Genomic DNA, 12590 nt, shown 5'->3' on the forward strand with positions numbered 1-12590 from the left:
ATTAGCAATGAAAAGATTTTTAAAATATATTGTTTAAGGAGAGAGTCTCTTCTTGAGGAGTGTAATGCAGAGTTTCACTGTGCAAATTCTACAACTTTTAAAATTAAGGGTTATAGTATTACAAACCATAAATAGCTGTGAGACTTCTGTTGAGATAAAATCCTTATCTGTTAACCTTCTGATCCTAATTTACAGAACTGATTTCTAGCATCTTTATTAATTTTAGGCTCACAGAACGTTGCAGACTTTAGCAAATATGGAGACAAGATATTTTGCAAAGAAGAAAACGCTTCTTGGCTTGAGCAAATTAGCTGCACTAGCATCAGACTTCTCAGAAGACATACTACAAGAGAAAATAGAAGGTGAGAAATAAAAACAGGGCAAAGTGAAGAAAAGACTTACTAAGTTAAAGAATTGGAATGTCATTGATTTTGGAGATTGTTGTTTTTTTATGTTGAGGATGCTGACTTAGTGTGGTAAGAATAAATAGGCTGATGATTTTGCTCATTTTAGGAAGCACAAAGAAGACAGCATGAGATGCTAACCTCAGTATTCACTTTCACATGTGAATTAGGACTATGAGCATGGCAAATTTGTACCTTTCCACTTTTTCTACTAACATGTAAAATATTGTCAAAAATAACAAGCTGCACCTGTACTTTGAGAAGTGGCTGAAAGTTGTCAACCATTCACACTGAATGTATTATAATGAATCTGCATTTTATATTTCAGATGCAAGGTAAAAATTAATTAATTTCTTAGGGCCCATTTATAGAATTGCTTTCACTGTTGAATTCTTCTCTAGTCATGAGGCTCTTAGGCTGTACAAGGAAATCTTGTAATTGTGTTGTAGTGCAGTAATGCAGCTGCAAATAAATACAGTTGTGATCAAGAAGTGCTTTCTCAGGATTTTGCTCTCTGTATCTAAGAAGATTACCAAGACAGTGTTTCCTTGTACTCTATCTGAAATGATGTGAACAGGAAAAGTACAAATATCTAGCCTGCTTCATTACCAAATGCAATGGTTCCACCGCTCTGCCGTTCCTGTCCCTTTGGAAAACACTGTGCAGCACAAGTGCTGTGAGTTTGAGAAAACTGGTTAAAGGATTCTGGCCACCAGGGGGAAGCTTTGGAATATGACTCAGGGTTGCTGCTCAAGCTTACTTCTGTTTATCTGTGAATTTATCCATCTATGTAATGAATCGTTCTTAAGTCCTATTGAAAAAGCCTGCTAATAATTAAGTTAACTAAGTAGGCTTTAAAAATAATTTTTAGCTCATGATAATACTGTATTATCTGCCTTTTAAATTGTATAGCATTGCATGAAATCTTGAAGTTTAAATTTGTTTTTTTTATCACTGTGAAAATGCCTTTGCTGATGTGAAGAATCTCACCTTTAAATAGGAAAATTTAAAAATGACAAATGAGATAATCAAAGCTTTATTACAATGGCTAGAGGACTGTCAAAACTGTTCTGGACTTTGTTCTGCCACACATTTCTGTGTGGCACATGATGTAGTTTTTAAAACTTAAAATCTTTGTGTATCACTTTCCTATTGATAAGGAAAGACTAATTATTTCTGCCACATTTTGCTTATTTCTCTAAACAGATAAAATGCTCCACAGAATTATTTTCCCTATTCTAATATGCAATGGAAGTTGTTGGGAAGGGCAGGGTTCATATAGTGTGGTTGATATTATTCCATTTTGAATGTCTCAGACTAGCAAATTTCTCATCCTAAAGCAGCTCATACTGGCAAGTATAAAACAGTCAAAAATTGAACAGTTCACAAAATGGAGCATGTCCATGGCACAGATCCTTAAAGTTGCAACCAACTCATTTTCCTGCACAGTGCAACAGCTTCCATCTAATCCTCTCTATTAATTTTGAAGTTTTGGGGCAAAATTCGAGTTACATGTTTTCATTACACAAGAACATGAGTGGAGAGTAAGAACTAGTTCTCTGGGATGGCAGTACTGAAGTGGAAGTATTTCTGTGCTTTGGGGACATGGATGAGAGCCTAAATAGAATGCTTCACAACAAACGCTTGTAGGCTTGAATAATACTGTGACCTGACAGTTATTGTTGTGCCACAAAATTTATTATTACATTTTAATAACATGAAACATTCATTTCCTTAAATGACTACAAGAAATATCAGAGCAGGAGCGCTTTTTGTTACATCAGGAGACACTTCCCGAACAGCTCCTGGCAGAGAAACAGTTGAACCTCAACGATATGCCAGTGCTGTCTGCATCTCAGCTCATTGATGTAAGTGTCCCATGTTTTCTTTGTTACACAGGTAAACTTCAGTATGTTTTCTGCCCCTTTGTGATAAAATAAAGGAGAAGGTCACAGCTGCCTTTATCCCTTATATGACTTGCTAAGCACCTAAAGATCTGACATATGAGTTTAACTTCACTTAGTTTCTACCAGCAAACATCAGAATGATGGGTTTAGTCCTAGTTTTTTCTGTTGGGAGTGCTGCTATGAGAAAAAGCAGATCAGATCAGTGCCAGAAGTTGATTTATTGGTCTAAACCAGTTTTTGGATGTGAGATAGTTTTTACCTTCCTTTACACTCTTGGTAGGGTAGAACTTGGAAGGCAGAATGAATAAACAATTCTGTCTTAATGCGGAAGGATGCTGCAAGATAGAAGAAGGAAGTACTAGAAGCAGGAAAAGGCTTTTGGTCACCTGTTGCGAAGAGGCACCAGAAATCTTTCTACTTTTGTTCTCTTCTGCAAAAATCCAACCTGTAATGAAACAAAAATTTGAGCTGTTCCAGTATTGGGATAAGTAATAGTGCTGACTCCTTTTTCCCCACTCCTTTCTGGTATCAGCTAGGAACCAGTAGCCTTACTGATTCTGCCTTGTTTGCCCCATTTTTTTACCATCCAGTGATGCACACAAAAAATACTCCATGAATAACAGCAATACATTGTAAAAAAAAGTCTGGGTGTCAATTTTTCTGTAATTTTCTGTAATCCTGTGGAAAATCAAAAGCTAGCTTGTTTACATTCTCATAATTTTCTTAGAACTGTGCTAATAGCAGATTGTGAAGTTCTTACCTGTGTCTCTATAAGTAAGGCTGTCTGTAGGATTAGGGAAGGGTAGGAAGTGTCAGTCATGACTTTGCAAGTGCTGGCACCACAACAGTTTTCCTTCTGAATTCTCACTTATTGTCAAACTAGTGTTAATACTTGCTACTTGTAATGCAAAAATGAAATTCAGAAAGTATAAATTAAAAGAGTGTTAATGATAATTTTTCTTTGAAGTACCAATTTATAATTGGGGGATATTAAATATCCCCAACAAACTTGTTGTTTTTAAGGAGTGAAAGGCAGCACACGTGCTAAACTGCTTTGAGCTTAATTACCGAAATAATTCAGAGAGCTTATTTGTGGAGCTGAGCTCTGGCTACAGTAGTCCAGGAATGTTACAGCCTTAAATGGCACTTAAATTTGAAACCCAGCAGCCTTGTATCCAGTATCATTTGTCCACAGACCATTGTCACGTAGGTGGAATGCTGCTCTAAAACCTTAAGTATATTCCTTACTATAAAAATACAAGCATTTGAATCAAGACATATTTTCATGAGAAGGTCATGTAAATAGAAAGTACGTGGTGGTCTTCCCATAGTGGGATGTCCCTGATACCAGTTACATTAGTTTGTAGGCTAAAAATAATTCTCCATGTTAATCTCTGATTTCATAGATGTTCATATGTGATGAGAACAGAAGAGCCAATGAATATGACTTCAAGAAAGCACTTGATCTGCTGGAATATATTGATGAGGTAGAAAAACTTTTTAAAGGATTTCTAATCTAGAGACTTTTTTATTATTATTTAAGCTAGAGTAGTGCATGTGTAATTAATTGACACATTAGCTTAGTGTATGGTAATTAAAGCAACCTCTGATGTATTTTGTCAGTTTGCTTTTAAGTCACTGGAAACGTAATACCAAATGTGGTTTAGATAATTTAAGAAAAATTACACTCTTCACTTCCCATTTACAGTCCATAGTTACTTTTTAGGGCCCTGCTTCTCTACAGGCTGTCTCCAAACAGGACAAAGATCAATTTGTTTTAGTAGTTTAGTTCTTGTGTCTTTCCTCTTGACAGTTTCAGTGATTGTCACTGTGGGATAATCACCACTTTCAAACATGTAAATAGCTGTGAACCACAGATTTACCATCTACTTTTTTTCCAGCTGTATTTTTTTTTTGTCTCAATAAAATAAATGTTACCCTAAGCCCATGCAATTTAAATTTTTTTTTCCCCACAGATATTAAAGTTTCTAACAACTTGTATAGAACCATTCAGCACAAGTTGGAGGTGGTAGTTTCTATGCAATGAAGAAACTGCCCTTTTCAAATCAAATGTATATCTTTGAAAACATTTACTGATACATTCATAAAACATATATCCTAATGTGGCTACTAATGCACATTAGTTAGCTTGGCCATACTGAAAAAAGAGCTTTGACTCCAGTTATCATTTAGCACATGGTAAAATAAAATTTGCCTAGAATACAATGGTTTACAAGTTGGTATTTTAAAATGTGCCCTTTTACAAACTGTGTTAGTTGGTCTTCAGTAGCCGAGTGGTGATGTAGAACGTCTGAATCCATGATTTCAAATGGAAACAAGCAGTGTTTGGTCTTTCAACTGTCCAATCAGATCATCTGTAAAAACAGCATGTGTTAAAATAATGTTTGATGATTGAAGAATCTAATTCATTGGTGCAATCTGTGTGACAGAGTGATTGGTTTTTTTTGTAAAAAAAATTTAATTTGCCTATATTTTCTCCTTATATGAATTGAAGGAAGAAGAAGTGGATGTAAATGATCTTAAACTTAAAATTCTCTGCAAGGCTCTCCAAAGAGATGGGTAAGTATAAATATAAGTTACTGAGACACAGCTTTTCCAGAACTATATTTTAGTGTACTATTCTCTAATTCATCAAAACCACATTAATTTCACAGGATAAGGTTAGTAAAGTATAATGTGTCTGATCAGAACATGTGTTCTTATTTGTAAAGTGAACCACAGCAAAAAAAATCTGCAGTACTTTGTTGGTTTATCTCACTGGCAACCTACTATGCAGTCCTGGCATCTGACACAGAAGTGAACCCATGCAGCTTTTGTTCTTACACCCTTTCCTGAGGTGAAAGAAGTGACCAATGCTGAACTTTTTTTTTTTTTTTCTCCTTTGAAGCATCTCAAATAGAAGCTTTTTAATAAGATAACATAGGCAGAGGTCACTCCTGCCAGCTTTTATTTCACTTGGGTTTTGCCATTGAACCACACTGGCAATTTCATCACCTTTTTGAGTTAAAACTGCATTCTTGGCTGTAACAGATCAAAGCCTAAATAGTGCTTAGAAGAGCCACTCTTATGGATGTTCAAAACCAAATAGAGGCAGAATCCAGTTGGTCACAAGAATCTTCTCATCAGTGATGCTGGTCCTTCCCAGGTTAAATAATGCAAATGGCATTTCCTCCCTTTCCTTTCTAACTTTGAGAAGTCTTCAGGCTTTCCTAACTCCCACCTATGTTCCAAGAGGGACCTAAGGAAAAAGAGATGAGGAGAGAGTACATTCCAAGTGCACTATGCCATTTGTGATCAGAATGGAAATAAGCAGCATTTGGATTCACACTGACGCATAGGATAGATTCCAAATGGCTGTGGTGTCTAGGAGGTAATTCCTAATTGCATGACTAAGTTATGTCCACATATAACACAAATAATAAGCAGAAAGAGGTTCACACTATTCCAAGTGTTTTCCCTTCCTGTTATTTTAAAGACAGAAGAATTCAGAACTCCTACATGGCACCTGTCCAGTTACTGGTTTATGATCTATCTACCCTGGACAAGCACAGGATTTTGAATTTGGTATTTTAACGGTTCAGACACGTACAATGCTGATAAGATTTTGGTCACTGGCAGCTAACCAGGGGCAATTTGAGATGCACAGTTTACACTGAATAGTGGGTAGAAATCTTGATGTCCCAGCTGAGTTTCCAGTCCAGCAGGGCTCACAAAGGCTTACAGAGAGGTGGTGTTAACTTTCATTTGTGTGCAAAAGTAAACATTCGAGATGTGACAGAACTTACTTTTAAGGATGACCTGTGGTTTCTAACTTTAGGGCTACAGATGGTAGTACGGTTCTTAGGTAGGATGGAGAGTCTTGCTGAGTGTGCTCCTGATGCTCTGCTACTGTCCTCACTGTGCCAAAGAGAAAATCCCCCTTCCCTCCTTCCTTTCCTCACATTTTTCTCAGTGGAATCAAAGATGTAATCCTAGACATTTAGGAGCTGAAGAGACATCCAGGGTAAAACCAGTGATGTACAGAGGATTTGTCAATAATAGCTTCTGGATCTAGGTCCAGATCTGTTACAAGTATGTCCCACGGGCCCGTGGCTGTTTAGGGAGTGATATGAGAACCAGTTTTGTCTGACAGCTTAGCACATGGAACAGGAAATTTTAACAACTGAAAGGTTAGAACCACAGCAAAATAAGTTAGATTGGTGTTGACTTTAAACTGGTGAATATAAAGCTCTGCAAGAATGAAAAATTGTCATTTAAAACAGTCATCCTCTTAAGAAAATCTGTTTGGGATTTTTATTTTTTTTTTGTATCACAGATGAGACTGATATTCATAAGTCTTCACATTTAATCACAAAGTAGATAAACTTTTTGTTTTGTGACTGTGTGTGCTGTTACAGGCCTGCAACTTAGATTTTGCAAATTTTTTCCCCATTTATTTTCTCAGTATTTGATTTTTGTTTTGATTTTTTTCCACCTTAGAGCATTTCTTCTCTTACTTTATTCTACCAAAAAACTAAATCTACACTTTCATCACCTCAGTTGTAAAATATAATTGCTGAGAATAGGTAGTTCTTATCTCAGTGGATAATACTTTTATTTTATCAAAGAAATAACGTTGTTTGGTTGGGATTGTTAGCCATGCAGAAGATGGGAAACATTGCTGTTCTCTTCCTAACTAGAGTACATTATAGTAGTGCAGTTTCATTCCAGTTTTACCTTTGGAATAAAGACTAATGAACACAAACTCTTGCTTTGAGCTATAACCAAGCACGTAATGCTTCCATAAGGACATGTATTAATCACCTTTAATAATTTATCTAATCTTCCTGTGTTTTTTTTTTTCCCTTGATAGTTTTCCTGTTATTTTGTCTGTGTAATTCTTTCCCAAAATTATTCTTTGACTTGCAGATGGTCCTGTTCAGATGGTAGAGACGATCCAATTGAAGCATCTAAAGATAGTATATTTGTGAAAATACTACAAAAGCTATTGAAAGAAGGTAAAATGTACTTAAATATAATTAATGTCTTGAAACTGATGTTTCAAAAGCTGCTTAAGATGAACACCAATATATAAAAATTAGCATTATTAAATTCTCAGAGTAATAAAAAAAATCATTCCATTAGGCAGTTAAAATCATCTGGAGCTAATTCTATCTCTGTAAACTGTTCAGGGGAATAAGAGATTAGCAGATTTTTTGGTTATAATCTTAGTATCCTTAAGTTATTTGCTCAGTGGGGCACGCAACAGATTTTTAGCAGTTGCTTACTGCACAGTAAAGTAGGTGTTCTGGTGGTAAATGTGTCTCTTCTGTAAGATACAGGATAATAACTACTCAACTGTCTCTCAGTAGAACTTAATATGTTCTAGCCAAATTTTTTTTTTTGCTTTTGTTTTCCCTCTCCAGAAGCCAAAACAAAAAAAATGTACCTCCCATTCTCCACTTACAGCTAGTGGGTAGTTATGGCCATGGAATTTACAGCTGGAGGAGGGAGGGAGAGAAGGGAAGCAACTGAGGGTCAAAGCCTGGTTTAAATATTACTGCATAGGAACTTTTTGCAGATCACATAAGGCTTCATGTGAAAAAGACAAAACTTAAGTTTTTCTCAACAGTTCCATTTTTGTGTGTTCGATACTATTAATTTCCTTGCATTTGTAAGACTTGCACACCCTAATGGTGGAACTGTTGCAACTGATAAATAGTTACTGTAGAACTGAGCTTTCTTTTTTCTTTGTTTTATTTAATATTTATTTATATTTTTATTAACTGAGGATAAAAAAAATATTAACTCTGTTTTACAGGCTACTTAAGCTTTATTGTATTTCTTGACGTGTATAAGAGAATCAGTGCTTCCCAATTCCAAAAGAGTAATTTAGTTGTGAGGCAGGCATAGGTGTTTACTTAAAAATGGTATTAACTGCTAATGCAAAGTACCTTAATCAGTGTTGTAATAAATGGTTTTGTTTTGTAGGAGTTCAGTTAAGTGAGTATTTACCAGAGGTGAAGGACTTGCTTCAAGCAAATGAACTCGGCAACTTGAAGTACAACGCTTACTTTGAATTTGTGTTAAAAGCAAATTATGAACTCTACGTTCAGGGCCAAGCATGATTCTCACTGGGGTTTTAAAATACTTTCTTTAAAGAACTGTTGAATTCATGTTTACTTTTTTATATTTCATTTGGTTTTCTGCTAAAACTTTGTGATAAAGTCTATATGAGTAATATACTTGGTCTTAAATGTATAGACATTGATGCTTTAGTCAGGGGATGCAAAGTTGTGTTTTCAGGCAAAGTAAAAATAAAGTTTTCATTTTCTGTGCTTTTCATAAACTTGTTGTTTTGTTCTGTATTTTGCTTAGAACATTTCCTGTCTGAGACTCAAAGCTACACGGACACACAGGGTGAAATAAATGCAGGGACCCTCTCCTGCAGAGGGTGGGAAACTTGTGTGGTCGCCACTGGGGCTGTGCTTTCAGTTGAGAGAAAATACTGAGCACACTAATGCGGGGTGACTGCATTCATTACTTAAGAAACAGGTTATTCTATCAGGTAACTTCACTCTTTCTTTGTTCAACACTTCCTGCTGTAGAAGCTAGGTTATTTCAGTTTTTGCATTAAAGGTTACTAGCACAAAAACAGTAACTGGCTTGTCACTGATCCTTCAGCTTGTCTGTGACAGAAAGGAATAAAGCACAGCTCTCGTTCAAAGCCTTCTGGTCCAGTAAATACTCCATTCTTTCTCTTCCTATCTGTTGAATTAAACTTTTTCCAAGCATTTTAGTATTGTATCCATTTAACTTCCCTTTAAGCTATTTCTAGCATACATATAAAATGGGATTAGCAGCTCACCATGCAGTCATTCACAACAACTGCTTGTGCCTAGGCTCAGAAGAAACCTCGAAAGCAGTTAGGAAAGTGTGGGAGTACAGCATGATCTTCCTTCCATGCCTTGATCTCTACCGGTGGGCACTACTTCTTTCCTTTTTAACCCCACTGCCTCAGTTAGTTATCTCTGACGTGGGAATAATAATAATAAAAAAAAATCAGTTTCTCAACTGTCCTGATTAACAGCAGAATTTAGTCTTTCAATAAAAGTTACTGCAATCTGATGTGTTGCACCTTTGTTTTGCATGTAGCTCAAGAGCCAGAAACTGCAGAGCAACTTTGCATGCCCTTATGTTTTACTTGTCTGGCTCCATGCCTGCTGCAACAACTTGATCTAACAGCTGAGAAGGTCAGAAGTTAAATTGGTTGAAGAGAATCCAGTTTCTAGTTTTAAAAGCACAGCTCCCCTTCTGTGGCTTCCCCTCCTCCCTGTACTAATACAGTAAGCTGGGCTGAGAGTCTGAACATGTTTGGAAGAATAGATTTATGTAGAGGTTCAAACTAATATGGGAAAGAAATGCACTAGCAGTCATCTTCTAAGATTGTTCTAAGCAGCGAACTTTGCTCTTCTGCAGTCTTGCATGGCTGAGAAGTGTGAGCATAACTCCCAGCTCTGGCTTCAAAGGAGTTGCTCGTTTAAAGCCTTGGAGGAGTTCCACTTGTTCGCCTCAATGGCACTTTGGGGGTGGTTCCACATCGATAAACTTACCAGAGTTTTGGGAGAAAGGCACTAATAGAATAAATGATTGCTTGCCCCTGCCAAAGTATGTTCTGCCTTAACTTTTCCTAGACTCTTAAATTTTGATAGAAGAGGAATCTCTTTAACTGACTGTCCACCATAAATCACTTTGGGGATATCTCACATCTTCTAGACTGTTGGCCAGATCTGTGTTCTGTCAGGAGTGGTAGGGCAAGCCCTGGAAAGCTTGCTCCAGGTGCAGGCGGTTCTGATCAGCCTTATCCATTGTTTCAAAATACCTGGCTTCTCTGCTGGTGATGTTTTTAATGGTTGGTGTAAAAGCATTCTCCAGGTTTTTGGGGAAGGAGGAGCTGTGTAGGGTTTTCAACTGCTTCACTGCTGGGTTGGGAGGCAGTTGGCATTTATACAATGGCTTTCCATCTGACTATTGCCAAAACAGAAGGCTACTTGCAATGAGTTTACTTAAACAAAGCCTCATTAAAATAACTTCCTTGTCGAAACAGATGTTTAATGTCCTTGTACTAGTAATGTTGAACTGGTTCTCTATTCTGTTGGAAAGTTTGAAGAGTCTGGGATTCAGGGCTGTTCCTCCTCTCTGTCCTCTGCTTCATTATGTAATAAGCTGTGCTGGTGCAGAACTCTGTCTCAGATTACTGCTCCAGGAGGATGCCTTCATTTACCACTGCATATGGAAGGTGGCAAATGCCACAGCTCTAGGTTGTTTCTAAGTGTAACAAAAACAAACTTGTGACAAGAAGATGAGGGTTAAACCTGCCTAAGGGGGATGGATAGCTCCTCTTGAATAAGGATATATGTTGTTTCCTTAATAGTTATTTTTCTCAGTAATGGGAGCACACAGAAGTATGAGTGGTACATAGAGGTACATGTTTGCATCCTTTGCTGTTGCTAGAGCAGCAGGAAAGTTTACAAGTTGTCATTTGTGATCGATTTCAGGAGCTATGCATGGTGGATAGTGAGTTCTTTGTGTGCTGTATTGAAAACTAACTCCAACTGCCTTCTGACGAGACAAAAACCACATTCATTTAGTGACTCCAGATTAGCATCAGATCTACCTGCAGAAAATGATATTTTACTCAGAAGTGGGAGGATTTAACATTGCCATTTGGGCACTTTGCTGTAAACTAGATTGGGGTAGAGAGAAAATAAAAGGGAACAGGGGGGATAGAGAGGGTTTTTGCTTGCATCATGTTTCACTGCAGGATTAAGGATGTTTATCTTTCAGCGATGTTAGGGTTTCTGTTACTTGATTTCTGATTCAACACAACCGACCGTATTTTGGAAACCACAGCGAAACACTATAGTTCTGTAAATAGATTTGGTGGCTGTGATGCCTTTAAGTGCTTTCAGGCTTCCGATTTTTGTGCTGCCCAATTGTTGATGACAGAACTGAAAGATAATATAAGTTGAGGAACAGAGCGAGAGAAGAGCGCATTTTAATTCAATAACTTGACAAGAATTCAAAATCTATAGCAGAAGGAATTAAATGGCTGCCAGAGGTAAAGAGGAGTGCTGCCAACCTGGAGGATGCAGAAGTTAAACAGAGGAGAAGGAAAGTTGCTTCTCTGTTGAGCTGTCTGCTCTGCCATGCAGTGGAGGAAATCACCTGCAGAAATACCGTCGCTTGCAGGAGACTCCTCACAGCACAGTGCTTCTAGCGTACTATTCTTTCTTGCCCGACTCCCTACACTTTCAAAGGATTTACACTTGACCAACTGTGCCTTCAGAGAAGATCTTGAAGGTAGATTTGCATCAACATAGTGTCAGGGCTGCAAATCCGCTTGCATTACTGCCTCTTCTTTCAGTTGGAAAACAAGTATCTGTAAAATCTTCCAAGCGTCCCGCATGGAATCTCTGCTTAAATACCCGTAGCTGAAGGAGATGAACTGTTCCTTTTCACTTGCATAGTACCTTCAGCTCGTCAGAGATGACTTGTCTGTGAGAGTGTGCTCCTTTTGGAAAGGGTGAGCCACAGGGATAGCTGAAGGGTTCCGTGCTGCAAGCGGCCAGCAATGGGCACTCGTAATGGCACCAGCATTCGTGACTACGTCAGGCTTCTGGGATCAGACCAGGATTAATCCTTTACCGGGCTTCTCTTCGGGCATTTGTCTGACAGATGTTATCCCGTGCATTTATTTTCCATTTTTAAATCACAGCAAGGAAACGACACACGGTTTAACCTGATGTGTAAATTTGTGGGTTTTGCACGGGTTGTCGCCGCATGCCCTGCAAACCAAGGATCTACCTTGTCACTTCTTCTCTCCCAGTTCCCGTTCTGCCCCTGGGTTCACCTATAGCTATGGGAAAGACCTGGGAGAGAAGCGCTTCCCTTCGCAGCCCCAAGCCTCGGCACGTGGTGGCCGCGGAGCCGATGGCCGCTCGCCTCCTGCCCCGCTGAGCCCCGCGGGGCTCCCGGCCGCCCCCACCTGCTTTGCCCTTAACGGGGCCGGTGGTGCCGGGGGATTATTTCGGCCCCGGCCGCGGGCGGTGGCGGGGGGGGGCTCGGCAGACGCGCCTTATACGGCCGGGCCCGGCTCACCTGGGCCGGGGCCAGGAGCGCCTTCTTTGGGCACCGCCGGGCCGGGGCCGCGCCGGGCCCGACGCCCAAATATGGGGACGGCCGGGGCCGCATTCCTGGGGGCCGGTCGCTGCCGCCG

The 12590-nt window shown here is 38.8% G+C and overlaps 1 protein-coding gene across 2 annotated transcripts in view; it reads left to right on the plus strand.

Moving 5' to 3' along the window:
- Window positions 1-8660, plus strand: part of NUP133 (nucleoporin 133) — a 30202-nt gene extending 21542 nt beyond the window's left edge. The window contains exons 21-26 of one of the 2 annotated variants that reach the window (XM_015622845.1): window positions 227-362; window positions 2154-2272; window positions 3718-3798; window positions 4827-4891; window positions 7241-7329; window positions 8303-8660. In XM_015622845.1, coding sequence (XP_015478331.1) covers window positions 227-362; window positions 2154-2272; window positions 3718-3798; window positions 4827-4891; window positions 7241-7329; window positions 8303-8439 — 627 coding nt within the window. In that variant the 3' untranslated portion in view covers window positions 8440-8660. The remainder of the gene's footprint in view (window positions 1-226; window positions 363-2153; window positions 2273-3717; window positions 3799-4826; window positions 4892-7240; window positions 7330-8302) is intronic. The other variant, XM_015622846.1, reaches the window with a different exon arrangement.
- Window positions 8661-12590: the final 3930 nt, after the last annotated feature.

This window comes from Parus major, chromosome 3, assembly GCF_001522545.3.
Source record: "Parus major isolate Abel chromosome 3, Parus_major1.1, whole genome shotgun sequence".
In the NCBI taxonomy this organism is placed as follows: Eukaryota; Metazoa; Chordata; class Aves; order Passeriformes; family Paridae; genus Parus; species Parus major.